The sequence below is a fragment of the Oncorhynchus mykiss genome, chromosome 12 (genome assembly GCF_057628025.1).
Source record: "Oncorhynchus mykiss isolate SJ-2025 chromosome 12, ASM5762802v1, whole genome shotgun sequence".
NCBI lineage: Eukaryota > Metazoa > Chordata > Actinopteri > Salmoniformes > Salmonidae > Oncorhynchus > Oncorhynchus mykiss.
The window spans coordinates 50,322,095-50,339,062 of NC_143033.1; the positions used below are offsets into that span (position 1 = coordinate 50,322,095).

The 16,968-nt window shown below is 42.7% G+C and overlaps 1 protein-coding gene across 8 annotated transcripts in view; it reads right to left on the reverse strand.

The window, feature by feature from the left end:
• Positions 1-16,725, reverse strand: part of dlg2 (discs large MAGUK scaffold protein 2) — a 242,131-nt gene extending 225,406 nt beyond the window's left edge. For all 8 annotated transcript variants that reach the window (XR_016485103.1, XM_090192669.1, XM_090192663.1 and 5 more), the window contains exon 1: positions 16,334-16,725. Coding sequence is in view for 7 of the 8 variants with exons in the window: in XM_090192669.1 (XP_090048795.1) it covers positions 16,334-16,363 (30 nt within the window). In the remaining variant the exon portion in view is untranslated. The remainder of the gene's footprint in view (positions 1-16,333) is intronic.
• Between the last annotated feature and the right edge of the window lie 243 nt (positions 16,726-16,968).

Genomic DNA, 16,968 nt, shown 5'->3' on the forward strand with positions numbered 1-16,968 from the left:
CTGGGAAGGCTTTCCACTAGATGTTGGAACATTGCTGCGGGGGCTTGCTTCCATTCAGCCACAAGAGCATTAGTGAGGTCAGGCACTGATGTTGGACGATTAGGCCTGGCTCGCATTTGGCATTCCAATTAATCCCAAAGGTGTTCGATGGGGTTGAGGTCAGGGCTCTGCACTGGCCAGTGAAGTTCTTCCACATCGATCTCAACAAACCATTTCTGTATGTACCTTGCTTTGTGCACGGGGGCATTGTCATGCTGAAACAGGAAAAGGTCTTCCCCAAACTGTTGCCACAAAGTTGGAAGCACAGAATTGTCTAGAATGTCATTGTATGCTGTAGCATTACGATTTCCCTTTACTGGAGCCCTGCCTGAACCATGAAAAACAGCCCCAGACCATTATTCCTCCTCCACCAAACTTTACAGTTGGCACGATGCATTGGGGCAGGTAGCGTTTTCCTGGCATCTGTCAAACTCAGATTCGTCCGTCGGACTGCCAGATGGTGAGGCATGATTGATCACTCCAGAGAACGCGTTTCCACTGCTCCTCAGTCTAATGGCGGCGAGCTTTACACCACTCCAGCTGATGCTTGGCATTGCTCATGGTGATATTAGGCTTGTGCGTGGCTGCTCGGCCATGGAAACCCATTTCATGAAGCTCCTGACGAACAGTTATTTTGCTGACGCTGCTTCCAGAGGCAGTTTGGAACTTGGTAGTGAGTGCTGCAACCGAGGACAGACAATTTTTACACGCTGTGTGTTTCAGCACTCTGTGGTCCTGTCCTGTGAGCTTGTGTGGCCTACCACTTTGCGGCTCAGCTGTTGTTGCTCCTAGATGTTTCCACTTCACAATAACAGAACTTTCAGTTGACTGGGGCAGCTCTAGTAGGGCAGAAATTTGACGAACTGACTTGTTGGAAAGGTGGTATCCTATTACGGTGCGTCGTTGAAAGTCACTGAGCTCTTCAGGAAGGCCTTTTTACTGACAATGTTTGTCTATGGAGACTGCATAGTGGTGTGCTCAATTATATACGCCTGTCAGCAATGGGTGTGGCTGAAAAAACCAAAGCCACTGATTGGAAGAGGTGTCCACATACACTATATATACAAAAGTATGTTGTACATTTTTTTGTCTATATAACATTTTATTTGGAAAAATTAGCCAAAAATGTGTTTTACATACAGTACATGTCTTTAGTATTTTACAGATAGAAAAATGAAAAGTACTTATTCAGAATCTGCTCTGGACAAGTCCAATACTGGAGTGTCATAACAAAATTAAACAAAATAATTTAGGATGACTTCATCTAGTGTCCAGAAAAATTTATTTGCATAGTAAGCAACAACGCAATTTTTTTGGACCTCATTTGCACATTGTACTTAAATATTTCTGAAAAATTGTAATACAAAAAAAAAAGTGTTTACCTTCAACTGGTAAAAGTTCATCATGATATGATTATGATTTTTAAAAATCCCTATTAGGGTTTAAGTTTATTTTTTGTGCACTGTTTAATTTATTTTTTGCGGTGAGCATGTTTGCAGAAATAGAACACCAATCGAGTTTGAATCTACAAGAAGGATATCTGAGCTCAATGTACACTGCAGTGATAATACACATGCCATGTGATTTCTGAAAATGAACTCATGTATGCTTGAAAGCAGAAATATCATCGCAGGATTATTCTTCTGGAAGTCAGAGGGCAGCAGCTCCAATCATCTGAATCTCCATATTTGGAGCCGTGGAGGACCAATTATGTGACAGTTGGATTTCCAGGCAGATGTGTCATGTACAGTAAAATGCTTGATGAGCTGCTCTTCATTCGTATGCATCCTGCCTCAGAGTGTAGAAAGTGGCGGTATGTGAGCAGGCCCGAGGCAGAAGGCAGTGGGAGGTATCAAAGATGCTTTATAGAATATATTTTTGGTGCCAGACACTGTTACCGTGGTAACTTGCTGTTCGGCAGTCAGCTGCTTTACAGTGTACCGGATGAGAAAGATCTCCCTTTGTTTTTCAATGCAATTGGAAACAAACTGAGATGAGTGGGAAGAGAGTGAGGGAGGGAGGGAGGGAGGGAGGGAAGGAGAGAGGGGGATGGAGGAGTGGGGGAGAGTGTGTGGAGGAGAAACGAGGAGGTTGCGAGAAAAGAAAGAGGAGGAAAACTGGGGGTGGTTGGTGGATGAAAGACAAGAGATGAAACTGCTGTGCAACAATGTTTTAACACCACAGAAAGAAAGGCTGTCTTGAAATTCATGTAGGCCCAGCACATGCAATACTGTATGTATTTTTCTGATTGTATACAATACAATTTATTTCCCTTTTGTATGGAAAGGAGAGAGGTAGACAGGTGGAAGGGGATCCACAGTGAAGAATGTGGCAGATTCTATGATCTGCCATACCCAGCAAACAATTTCAGGTTTGTCGTGGCTGAATCAGAATTAGTTAACATAGATAAATAAGATGTATTATCTTATTTATTGTTATGTTGGCAGTTGCAGTTACTTGGGGCCCAGAGAGGGGAGAGGTCAGGCTTGTCTTCATATGTCAATGTATCTGTTAAACCATGTGATGCTATGAAGAATATCAGAAGGGGAGGAGGACAGAATGGAGATTTGTCTTCTTATGGGAATGTGTCTGTAGATATTGTATGTCCCCTCTGAGGTTGCCCTTATCTTGTCCTCGAATATGACCTACGTGGCTCACTGTCTTTTCTGATCTTGTCCAGGAGGGGTGGTATTTGAGATGGGAGGATCTAGAATTGACAATTGATATATGCCATTGGCTGAGGTGATGTTTTGGTACTATGTTGTGTCCAAGAACGAGAAGTAGAACCTCATCTAAGAGAGCAAAATGAATTATTTATAGCTATTGCTGTCTGGCTATGAGATACTCCTCTCTCAAGTAAAATTCTTCATTTGTGCAGTTTTCCTAAGACCTGTGGTTTGTCATGTCGACTAGGGAGTCTTGGCTATAAATGATACTAAGAATTGTTTTGTAAGCACTCTCAGAGAATTCATTTATAGACACTGAATTGATCTGAGAGTCACAGGGCTATGGTGAATATCATATAATTAAAGACTGACTTTATAATATAACTCTGACTTGTGTGTGGTTTGCTCTCTCAATGTTTAGTAATACAGGAAATTACCACGACAGGTTACCTCTGCATCCCAGAGCATTAGTAGAGACAAATGGGAAAATCTTCTCCAAAACGTTCTTAAAATCATTACGGCATGTCCTATGTCTAACAAATAATGTTTACCTGGTACATTTTTTAAAAATTAATTGGATGTTATCATGCTATCGTTAGCTAGAAACCAAATTGGGACGTACACTGTTTGATGGGTAGGGGGTATGCATGGTCTGGAGGCAGCTGTGTTGACCACTACGCCAACCTCCAGCATGGGTATGGAACATTTATTTCTCTCGAATGGCACCCTGTTCCCTAAAATACACTACCTTTGGTCAGAGCCACACATACAGTATTGTGGGGCTCTGACCAAAAGTAGTGCATTTTATAGGGAATTGGGGGACATTCCAGACAACCCCATAAGTGATGTGACATGCCATATTAGATACCGCAAAACATCTCAATGTTACACGACATTACAATTTTTGGGGGCAAGGTAACTGATTGCGAAGCCATCCACACATTGACTCATTCATTTTATACTGAACAAAAATAATAACGCAACATGCAACAATTTTTACGATTTTACTGAGTTACAGTTTAAATAAGGCAATCAGTCAATTTAAAGAAATTCATTAGGACCTAATCTATGGATTTCACATGATTGGGCCAGGGAGAGCATATAGTAGGCCCACACACTTGGCAGCCAAGCAGAACGAGTATTTCCTCATAAAAGGCCTTTATTTTTTATATTTATTTTACTAGGCAAGTCAGTTAAGAACAAATTCTTATTTTCAATGACGGCCTAGGAACAATGGGTTAACTGCCTGTTCAGGGGCAGAACGACAGACAGCTGGGGGATTTGAACTTGCAACTTTTTGGTTACTAGTCCAACGCTCGAACCACTAGGCTACCCTGCCACCCCTCTCTTATTACAAAGAGGCATACCACACCCCTCCTTAGAAGATCCTGCAGGTGAAGAAGCCGGATGTGGTCCTGGGTTTGTGTGCTAAATACAGGCTCCCTCAAAACTGGAGACATCTGTGGCATTATTTTGTGTGACACAACTGCACATTTGAAAGTGTCCTTTTATTGTCCCCAGCACCTGTGTAATGGTCATGCTGTTTAGCCAGCTTCTTGATATGCCACACCTGTCAGGTGGATAGATTATCTTGGCAAAGGAGAAAGGCTCACCAACAGGAATGTAAACACATTTGTGCACACAATTTGAGAGAAATACGCTTTTTGTGCATATGGAACACTTCTGGGATTTTTGTTTTTAGCTCATTAAACATGGGACAAACACTTTACATGTTGTGTTTATATTTTTGCCATGTGTATTTGGGGAGGTGGAAATGAATGAATGTAGCTCGTACACTCTGAGATCGCTTAAATGGTCTGCAACGGAGTGATAAACCTAACTGACCTTCTGTAACCTCTAAACCATGTGACACTTCAAATAGTGTTGTGCTTGCCTTGTTTGATACTGGATGAGGTGCAATGTTTGTCAATGAATGAATAGAGAGTGTAATAAAATCCTAATCTTCGCAAACAAACGTGCGACTGGATCCATGCTGGCAGCAGAGGAAGAACTGGCAAAGCTGCAGCAAAGCAAGTATAAATATATCTTCTCCCAGAGGCATCTCCCACTGAATGAATGAGTCACCCTCACACACACAGATACACACTCGCATGTGCATACACTGACACACACAACACGCACACACACAGGTAGAATCAAAGGTCAGAAGAAGGCTTGTTTTTTCTGCAGACTCAAACAATCTGCCCCCATATGGTGTAGGTAGAGTCTTGCCCTGAACCTCAATTACTACTGTATGCGTGGGTGTGTCCTCTGTACGCATGGGTGGGTCCTGTGTATGCGTGGGTGTGTTCTGTGTATGCGTGGGTGTGCCCTGTGTATGCATGTGTGTGTCCTATGTATACGTGGATGTGTCCAGAATGACACAGCGGGTCACACTCCTAGCCACACTTACACACACCACCCCCCCCACCCCCCCGCATCAGCATTTAAAATATAATAAATACGTAATGTAATGCTATTATATAACACAACTATTTCTATTCCATTACGTACTACAACTAGAGGTCGACCGATTATGATTTTTCAACACCGATACCGATTATTGGAGGACCAAAAAAGCCGATACCGATTTTTATTTTATGTATTTGTAATAATGACAATTACAACAATACTGAATGAACACTTATTTTAACTTAATATAATACATCAATAAAATCAATTTAGCCTGAAACATGTACAATTTGGTTTAAATAATGCAAAAACAAAGTGTTGGAGAAGAAAGTAAAAGTGCAATATGTGCTATGTAAGAAAGCTAACGTTTCAGTTCCTTGCTCAGAACATGAGAACATATGAAAGCTGGTGGTTCCTTTTAACATGAGTCTTCAATATTCCCAGGTAAGAAGTTTTAGGTTGTAGATATTATAGGAATTATAGGACTATTTCCCTCTATACCATTTGTATTTCATTAACCTTTGACTATTGGATGTTCTTATAGGCACTTTAGTATTGCCAGTGTAACAGGATAGCTTCCATCCCTCTCCTCGCTCCTCCCTGGGCTCGAACCAGCAACACAACGACAACAGCCACCATCGAAGCAGCGTTACCCATGCAGAGCAACGTGAACAACTACTAGAAGGCTCAGAGCGAGTGACGTTTGAAACGCTATTAGCGCGCGCTAATTAGCTAGCCATTTCACTTCGGTTACACCAGCCTCATCTCGGGAGTTGATAGGCTTGAAGTCATAAACAGCGCAATGCTTGACGCACAACGAAGAGCTGCTGGCAAAACGCATGAAAGTGCTGTTTGAATGAATGTTTACGCACCTGCTTCTGCCTACCACCGCTCAGTCAGATACTTAGATACTTGTATGCTCAGTCAGATTATATGCAACGCAGGACACGCTAGATAATAACTAGTAATATCATCAACCATGTGTAGTTAACTTGTGATTATGATCGATTGTTTTTTATAAGATAAGTTTAATGCTAGCATGCAACTTACCTTGGCTTACTGCATTCGCGTAACAGGCTCCTTGTCCACAGTCTCCTTGTGGAGTGCCATGAGAGAGAAGCAGGTCGTTATTGCGTTGGACTAGTTAACTGTAAGGTTGCAAGGTTGGATCCCCGGAGCTGACCAGGTGAAAATCTGTCGTTCTGCCCCTGAACGAGGCTGTTAACCCACCGTTCCTAGGCCGTCATTGATAATAAGAATGTGTTCTTAAGTGACTTGCCTAGTTAAATAAAGGCATAAAAAAAATGTTAAATAAATAAAATCGGCAAATCGGCGGCCAAAAATACCGATTTCCGATTGTTATGAAAACTGAAATCGGCCCTAATTAATTGACCATTCCGATTAATCGGTCGACCTCTAACTACAACAGCACTATAGTGAAGAGCCTAAGTACAGAACTGCAGTGCTCCTGTCCTCTAAGCCTTTACCATTCAATTAATGGTAACACTTTCTAGTATCTTCCATTGATACATCTTTAAAGATGCCTATAAATGCTTAAATGCTTTATAAACTATTGTAAATGCCCATGGAATCAAAAGCTTATACTATTTATACGCTTCTACATTTTCATCAATCAAATGATGTGTTTATTAATGCTTATTCATAATAGTTATTGTAAAGTGGTACCTAATAAATGAATCACTTGATTGGATCAAGCACTGTGTTCTCTTCCGCGTGAGACTACAGATGAGTCTAAAGTTAATATTTAGCTGACAACCCTAAGGAGCTCCAACACTCTGGAAGGCCAATGAAGTCAGAGGACAGGTCAGTTTTTACCAGGAAAGAATGGGCTTGTTGGACATTACAACTGACTGCCATCTGACTGACCTACAAATCGCCTTGCATCATAAATAACTACTCATTATTATTTTTAGAGCAGTCGGTCAGTCACAATTTACCCACAATGCATCACATATTTGATCCTCTCAAACATGGCCATAGAGATTCGCTCTACAGTTACTGAATAAACTGTAAGTTCAGTAAGAGCTACTATTCTTTACACAATTGATTCATACATTATATACATTTATACTGTAAGCTAAGAAAGTCTGAAATTGCGTTCTAATCCGATTTATCCACAATTGTGTAGGTGTATTATGTATTCAGGTTTATTTTGTCCTCATTTGTCAATGGCCATTTCAGTTATTTTGTTCACAATAAAGTAAGTAGCCTTGTCCAAGCCAAAAGGACCCATCCATCCTGTTTCTGTAGCTTGAGGCAGATTGATGTACAAGTACACAGGATGCTGCCTCCCGGGTGGCGCAGTGGTCTAGGGCACTGCATCGCAGCGTTAGCTGTGCCACCAGAGACTCTGGGTTTGCGCCCAGGCTCTGTCGTAGCCGGCTGCGCAAGGGAGGTCCGTGGGGCGACGCACAATTGGTCTAGTGTCGTCCGGGTTAAGGAGGGTTTGGCCGGTAGGGATATCCTTGTCTCATCGCGCACCAGCGACTCCTGTGGCGGGCCGGGCGCAGTGCGCGCTAACCAATGTCGCCAGGTGCATGGCTGGCTTCCGGGTTGGATGTGCGCTGTGTTAAAAAGCAGTGCGGCTTGGTTGGGTTGTGCTTCGACCTTCGTCTCTCCCGAGCCAGTACGGGAGTTCTAGCGATGAGACAAGATAGTAATTACTAACAATTGGATACCAGTAAAAGGGGGTAAATCTTTAAAAAAATAAAACATTTTAAAAAGTACACAGGATGCTCGTCTATTGCAGGGTTTTAAAAACTGTTTACAACGGTTCAGAGGAAAGTATAGAGATGGCCATGTTGATCCTTGGATCAGATAGAAGTTCCCCCCCCCCTCGCTCCCGCTCTCTATGCTCTCATCTTTTCTTCTTCTCCCTCCACTAGCAATGATGTAACAGGCTGCGATTTGCCAAGCTCTGCTTTTAACCATTCGTCGGCGCAACATAGCCAGCGTGACCGTGAATGTGGTCTCTGCCAGCATGGGAACATTGCAGACAAACCTCGATCGGATTGAAACCTGGTCGTTTTCAGTAAAAGCGCTTGCTAAATCCACAATGACCATCTATTTCAGCCACTGGTCTAAAGACGGTGGGGAAACACAGACCCACAAAGCAGGAGGGACTCTCTCAGAATTGTCATTCAGTCTTGAGTATTGACTTATTCAAGATTGCTTCAACCTAAAGCAAGACTCTAAAAGCAGATGTGTGGCGAACACATCCTTTGTCAACTACTGTGTTCATTTGATTTGTCCCCCATCCAAGTTGCTAATTGCTAGAACAACAGTCTACCTTGATCCGTCGAGAGCACACAATGACACTCCTGCGCTGAGCAATTTGCTATGCTAATTGTTTATTTTCAAATCTGTCAGAACATGTCCTCCTCGAACACTCCGGGAACATCAATGCTCTGGGCAGTTTGAGCTTCCCCACTGACCTGACTAAATTTCTCTCCATGAGGGAGACAAAAAGCATCAGCCACATGGAAAGAAATGGCCTGGTTATTCTCCAGCGCTCATTGGATTTAGAGGGCTACATGAGCTACTACATAGGCTTAGCCATCCCTCAAATGAAAGTACAAGAGGAATGTTGGGAAGGTTTCTCATAACCTGGATAACAGAGAGCGAATCCACTCGCAAGGTTTCCAAGGGCTTAGTCAGTCACTGATTAAAAGGTCAGGGTCAAAAGAAGCAGACTCTGTGGCCCTTGAGGGAAGACGGATGAGAACACCTGCCCTAGAGGGATAGAGGCAGTGTGTGTGCCTGTGGTATCCTGGACATGGTTTTATCTGGAGCTCAGGTTGGTGTAAGGAGGTTACTGAACCAGTTTGTCTCTCTCTCCATCAATCCATCTATTAACCAAACTATTAACACATATTTGAAATGTTCAAATGCTACACTGAACTCACAGAATGACTATGTATCAAACCTGTAAATATTTTAACTTAAAGTTGAGGCATTCCCCAAAGATAAAGCAAAGAGATTGAGAAGATACTTGGTTGCTTAAAGCAACTTACAATATAAATATTTGTTTATCTATTTTTGAATTTGAGTGGAATTACACCCTCGGGTATTTTTTGTTGTTGCTTTATTGAGACTGCATTTAAATAGATGGGGGGGTACAGCGTAGAAGGGGGGAAAGCAGGAAGGCCAGAGGTGGGGATCAAACCCACAACCATTGGCGCAACAACAAGTGTTACCACTTGACCAGGCGCCAAACAATATAAATAATTGAGGGGGGATTGGAAGGGGGTGATTGACAGCAGTAAAGAGATTGAGGACAACACATTTTCATTTTGACTAGGTCCATTATTGGTAAAAAAGAAAAATACAAATCTAACACATCATTTGAATGTTAGATCGTCTAGGTGCATTTATATAGGTCTGACGCAAAACAATTAAGTACAGTAGTAAGTAAATTGGAGTTCACTACAAAGTCTTGCTGCAATTCCCCACGCTGAATCAGGATTCTAATCTGGATTCATCATTGGCCCAACCATCTATCACGCTACGTTTGCACAGGCAATCAGGACAATTAAATCACACTGATCTAAATTGTTAGTCTGGGGATTTCATCCCGTCTCGTATGTATATAAATACACTTTTACATCTTGGCATTACTGACAACAAATGTTACATTGAGCCAGTCCCTGCTATACAAAAAAAACAGTCTGTAAGTCACGTCTACCACAAGCCTTGCGTAGGCATTAGAACAGAACATTCAAATAAAGTATAGCAGGGGGGGGGGGGGGGGATCTATATCAGCTCCTGTTCCTACACACATGACCCGTAGTTGCTACTATATGTTCCACCGGGCCCCCTTGTGTGTGGGAACCCTCGCATGGAGATTCGTCCTCGGCATTGCATCACCACCTAGAGAATGGGTGTAAAAAAGCAACGTCCGTGGAGTATCAACACACTATAGTGTAGGAGTGCTCTCTTCCTCCCCCTCTTTCTCTGTTACAGCTCTGCACTCAACGTGCCTCACTATCGTTTTATAATATGCCGGTGGAATGAAAAATGCATATCATTACGCTGCGTATGCTTAAAACTGGAAAGGGGGTTGTGGCCGATGTTGAATCCCTAGCGGTGTGTGATAGTAGCAACCATTACTTACTTTGGGGTTAGCTTAATAACCAGACACGCAGAGCACACAGAAGCCAATATTGTCTGAATTTGCATTTTGTCCATTCCTGATGGAAAGCTACCCCTTGGCTATGTTAGTCCAATGTTTGCTGGCCATAGTCAATACATAAGTCAATGTCATGCAATTGATTCCTACACAACATGTCGGATAACATTGGCAATAGCCAAATTAATAGCATTTTCAATAGTTAGGGAATCTCATCACATTGTGAGGACACAAATTAGTTATTTGTGTGTGGGCCAGAGTTGAACTGCCTCCCCACACAATCAGTCATCAGATTCGATTAGTGGTCCCTCGCACTCACCTTCACATGATAAACCAAATGCCAACCCATCTCTGCCATGGTCACAAGCAGCACAGCAAGCTAATGTCATTAGCGAATTAGATCCCAAATGTAACTTTCCAAAAGGAGTCACCGTCACAAAAAACAATGAATAGTGAATAAGACCAGATTCAGGAACTGCCCACGACAAACCAAAACCAAAAGGCTAGTGGTAGAGCTAGCTAGTAAAACTGACAGCAGAAATATGGGGTTTGGAATCTAATAACTTGGGAGTCTTAATAGCGGAGGTGAACTGGGGGGGGGGGGGGGGGGGGGTGCTTCTGTTGCTTCGATCTGGGACTCCCAGCGGTTCCCCAGGCCTCACTGTCTCAGACCCAAGATAAACATCAGACTCTCCATTTCCCAGAGACAGAGTTCACTGTCTGAGGCCATGCCAGGCTGCACAGTGAGCTACAAATCAGCCTGTGGCCTGTCATCAAAATAATTACACTTTGTAATTCAATGAAATGGGATAACCTCCTTTCCTGACTACAGTAAGGGTCCAAATCAAAACCAGGAAGTGGGCTCACAAAGGAAATCAGAAATCTTCCCTTGTAGCATGAAATACTATACATTTAAATGTATGTTTCACACTATTTTTTAAACCTGTTTTGTACCTGATGCCATTAAGGGGTGGCAGGTAGTCAGTCTAGCGTTAAGAGAGACTTCAGCTGCAGGGTTGCCAGTTCCAATCCCGGGACCGACAAACGAAATCTGGAGGGAAGTGAGCTGGTACCCGGAGGGTTGCTGGTATCAAATCCTAGATGACATTGCCTGCTGTTGTGCCATTGAGCAAGGCACTTAACCCGCCACAACAGCTCCCTGGGCGCCCAGTGTGGCAGCCCCTGCACCTATCCAAAGTCAAATTTTGGTTGGATCTTGTATGCAATTGACAAATAAAGGGATTTTAATTCAACTGAGTGGTATAGTACAAAATAGGATCAATTAGTTAGCCAGCTTACTTTGAATAGCAACCAGAAATAGCTATTGATTTTCTTGTTCATTAAAAAAGCTCAATTTAGATATGTGTTTTCATGTGTTGAATCAATTAGACCATTTGAAGCTTATCTTTCAAAAAAAAAAAAAGTTATATCAGAATATTTAGGTATTTTAGCTGTCTAACTCAATCCTGCTTTGTATTATACCCCTCTGGTCAATGAGAACTGATAAACACTGCTTTGCACAAAATGAGCTCTTACCTGGTCACTTAATATTTATACTTGCTTACATCCGTTTTTACATTCCTCAAGGAACCACTGGCTGGACTTTAATCATGTTTTTTATAATTTACCCCATTGTTGTTGTGGTTATGGCTTAAGTCAATTGTTATTGGTTGTTGTGTGTATTTGCACTACTGCATGCACAATTACCCCTTGTGGGAAAAATAAAGTATTTTGAAAGGAATTTGAATTGTGTAGTATATGAATGTCACGGCCGTTGGAAAAAGAGGACCAAGGTGCAGCGTGGTCAGCGTACATACTTTTAATAGTAGATGTCGCCGACAAAACAATAAATACACAATACAGACACAAACCGTGACGCTTAAGGCTATGTGCCATCAAACAAAGTTAACCTCCCACAAACACAGGTGGGGAAAAGGGTACCTAAGTATGGTTCCCAATCAGAGACAACGATAGACAGCTGTCCCTGATTGAGAACCATACCCGGCCAAAACATAGAAAATCATAGAAACACAAAACATAGAACGCCCACCCAAACTCACGCCCTGACCAAACCAAAATAGAGACATAAAAAGGATCTCTAAGGTCAGGGCGTGACAATGAAACCAAACTACGCAATTGTTGTTTAGTTTATGAAGTAAAATCTCCCTTCTGAAAGCAACACAAATTGCTTTACACAACCAAAGTCACAATCACAGCACTGTTCTATCCTGCATGACACAGATGCTATTTCTAGCATAGCAGCTGAATAGAATTAGAACGTCAACTCCTCAGACCAGGGAGAGCTCGATACTTCAGCATCTAGAATGAGACAGCTAATAAGCTCCACACTGCAGGCCTGAGTCTGACATGTGAGAGGACACACATGAAAATTCCTACAGTTTCCTATGGAATACTACAGTACAAAATTATATAATAAACTGTAGTATACTGTAGAATACTATCCTACACACTTTAGTATCTGTAGTATCCCTCGATCATGTGTCGTACTTACTATAGAATGCTGTAGTATACTGCAAAATACTATCCACCCACTTAAAAACACCGTAGTAAATACTACAATATTGTCCGCAAAAACACTGCAGTCTGCAAAAACACCACTTTTTTTAACTACAGTAAGTACTACAGAGCTCATTTGCATATACCCTGCCCATTCCCCTCCCTTTTTCATGTGGGGCCAGACAGAGTAACAGTAAAACTATTCAGCCAACAGCAAGTCATCTGCTGACTACCACATCTCTCTCTATCTCTCTTCATGTGAAATGTCATTATCTTTAGGATGTGTATTCCTGACAATACAATCTCTCCCAGCTATGCTCACTTGTCCAGGCTAGGAATGTTAGGCTTTTTTTTTTAGGTCAGCTGGGCAGTCCAGGTGAATGCATGCACCTCCAGCCAGTTTAGGGAGTCATGTGCACCAGCTGGGAGGGTAGTGACTCCAGTGGCTTGATCAGCATTTTCTGCATGGTGTGAACCAGGTGCAAAGGCAGTCTGTGGCCTCCACCCACCGACACCCACACCCACACACAATATCACAGAAAGAAGGTGATGGCCTTACATGACCCAATGTGGTAACACAGTCTAATGTCCCAATAACCCTTTGACACAGTCTTCACATGCCATCAAAATGCCTTCTGGGAGGCTAATTAAGGTATCATTCTGTGGCCAAGTGTCGACAAGCACAGTCACAGACACTTTCAAAGACCACCTCAACAACCAACAATGTATAGTGTCAGTGTTGACACGTCTACTGGGATATCCAATCGTGATGGCACATATTTATGAAAAGAAAGCACGAACACAGAACTAGTACCAGGAGTATATGCAGATACATGTCTGTATAGATGTCCCATCACTTAGATCATAGCTCAGACAATGAAATCCAAGTTGTAAATGATGAACCCAGTATACTGAGGATGACTGTCACATGAGGCAGGAGGAGTGTGGCAGTTATTCAACAGAGGTGTTCCAATATGGCAAATTGGATAAGGTCTTCCTTTTGTATATGGGCATCCATTTCTCATCCTCTCTCCTATGGCTCGAGCCAAACTGTGAGCAGTGTGCCCTAAGGGCTTTTTTTGTATATTTTGTGTCAATAATAGACACCCCCCCCTGCCACACACACACACACACACACACACACACACACACACACACACACACACACACACACACACACACCTGATTCAAATAACCAACTCATCATCATCAAGCTTTGATTATTTGAATCAGCTCTGTGGTGCTAGGGGAAAAAACTAAAGTGTGCACCCAGGGGGGGGGCCCTAGGACTGAGTTTGGAAATCCCTGCATTAGTTTGCCACAGACCTAGATACTTTAACAGAGGTTGCCCTCAAAGTGACGGTCATGGAATTTTGGATGACGGTTATTGGTCAACCCACGGTATCCGTTCTAAACTTTCAAATATCTTTTTAAAAATGTTATGTTTCTATGGCAGCACATGCAGTCAGTAGCGAAGTAGAGGAGAAAATGTGAAGCACATTTTCTCCTCTACTTCGCTACTGACTGCATGTGCTGCCATAGAAATAGAATGAATAGAGCATTCAAGTCAATGAGTGGACTGGCGCCCACTGCGAGTGTACCTATAGGAGCGAGGTAGACGATGACAAAGGTTAAAACAATGGGATTCTAATATCCCATAACTCTTCGCAACAATGGGACCAGCTACGCTACTTAGCAACGGCGCTGGTAGTTAGCAATGGCATCGGTCCCAGATTTGTGACGACATTGTCTTAACCTGTATATTTTCAACCTAGCATAGGAGGAAGTAAAAGCAGGAAGTGTAACCATCAATATGTTGTGATTTGTTGATTCAACTCAACTGGCGTTACAAAACATACATTCCATTGCATGAGCCACATCAGTTAACATCAACTTGAATGAACATTCTACATTGCAATGGAAATTATTGCGTCACAACACCCGGCAGCCATTGCAAGTGTACCAATGAGTTTACGTGTCAAATTGCAAGGGTTAGAGGTTCGAAGCCCAGTCTATTCATTCTATATCTATGTAATCTGTTTCAATCTCCATCTGTCTTACACACACAAACACGCACCCTCCTTGCAAAACATAAAGACCCACACAGCTGAGGGTCCTATTCAATCAAAGCCGGTAACTAGTGAAAAACGTCATTCTTCATGAGCTCCACCTGCTTTCTGACTGCACAGGAGGATTTTTTGAGTTTTTGCTTTGCCTAACTCAGAAACCTGATTACTGTAATGGTTTTGAGGGAATGAGGGAACTGTTCACTTAACAACATTTTCCCAATGAGTACATTGCAATGAAAACATGGTTCTCCATCATGGATTTAACATGGCATGGAAACAAACATAAATATTTAACCAGGCTTTTAGAAAGGGAATTAACATGATCATCATTTATTCTAGGAGTTGCTGCGTCGTGTTCATTAGGGCACACAACGGAAAACATTTTGAAACACTTTGCAATGGAAAAAAAAACATTTGCATTTTATATTGGACAAGCCAAGGTAGACCCTCGCTGTTTCAGTCTTTTCTATCTTTTGGTACCCAATGAACAATACCTTGAGGTTATTTGTGTCATCCCAGATGATTAGTCAATACAATTCAGTCAAAACATAACTTTATGAGAATGACTGCAAAGCAGGTGCTCTGGAATTACTTTTTCCCTTAGATCTCGGCTCTCATAGTCATAACCTTAAACATTAGTGGCAAAAATGCTAAACTGACCCAAGATCAGCATCTAGGGGATACTTCCCCCTACACCAAAGCAGGTCTTACACCTGGTATTCTTTCCTGCCCAAAAACAAACCTTGACTACCGCTTTCACACTTCTGCCAAGATAAAATTATAAAAAGATAAAAAACATTAACACAGTCAAAATTGTTCTCATTTGTCAGATTGACTACTTGGTCAGTCTGCTGGTCTCTTACAACAAACATAAATCAGAGAGGATGTGCATGTCCGCAATAAACTGCTGCATTCAAATAACCACAGTGATACTTTACTCTACTGCTAATTGTGGACAGCTGGGAAAGAGGCTTCCCCTTAATTGATTCCAGATGCAGCCCAGCCAAGCTCTGCTATAAGCTATTGTTTAGCCCCTGATCTAAAAGGATGTTCCGGACCTCACAACAAAGAGGGTCATTATCTCTCTGAAGGCAGCAGCGGAGGACTGACTGAAGTTTCCGACAAGTTCTGGTAGTGTGACATTTCACATTTCAATAGAGGTGCTGTCGCTCTCCAGCGGGGCTTTAAGCCTGTTAAGACCATTGTGGATAGATGGACACACACAACTTGGGAGGGGGGGGGTGGGAATAAATCACACTTAAACATGAAATGTGAACCACTGGCCATAACACACACACACACACACACACACACACACAGATGTGCGCACACACACACACATTCCTTGAGCAGGCAGCTGAAATATGCAGATCAACCAACACTGGAGGACAGACACAGACAGAGCTTCTTCCCTTCCGTTCTCACTGCATCCCTCTCTCGTTCTCTCTCGTTCTGTCTATCAATGGCACTAATGCTCTTACCTTAGTTGTGACAATGCAAAGACAATCCATTGCGGGCAGAAAAGCTCAACCTGTGCTTGAATTCATCGCCGCCACAAAATTAGTGAGATGGAAAAGAGGGGGAGAAGAAGAAAAAAAAAGAAAGAGGGGGGTGGGGGAGAAGAGGAGTAAGCCGCCACAGGAGAGAAGGCACGCGGATAGCTGCTATCGGAAGTGGGGCCCCTCTGAGAAACTAGATTCCTCCTCCACAATGCTGAAGGCATTCGTGATCCTAACGCAATCTTAAAGTCCAGCACACATACAAATGCATGGTCTTGCTCGCCAGCGAGCCACAGGCTTGGCCCCCTCCAACCTGAGAACCTGCTCCCTCTCCTCTCCTCCTCTGCTTTCCCAGACGATGACTGAGCGACAGTGTGGAAAGGGAAAAGCGCGGAGGAAGAGAGCCGTGGTGATGCTGATGCTGAGACGGAGCAGCAGCATTTCAGTGTGTGTGTGTAGGCTGCAAGACTATGATGAGTAACCTTGAACACACCTGTGTAGGCCTAGGCTTTAGCTCAGTGGGCTAACGTGATTTTTAAAACATACACAATAGGCAAGTTTATAGAAACCGGACAGCAATGTTTGACTTTGTGGCAGAGACAAATCTTTACCCTGAG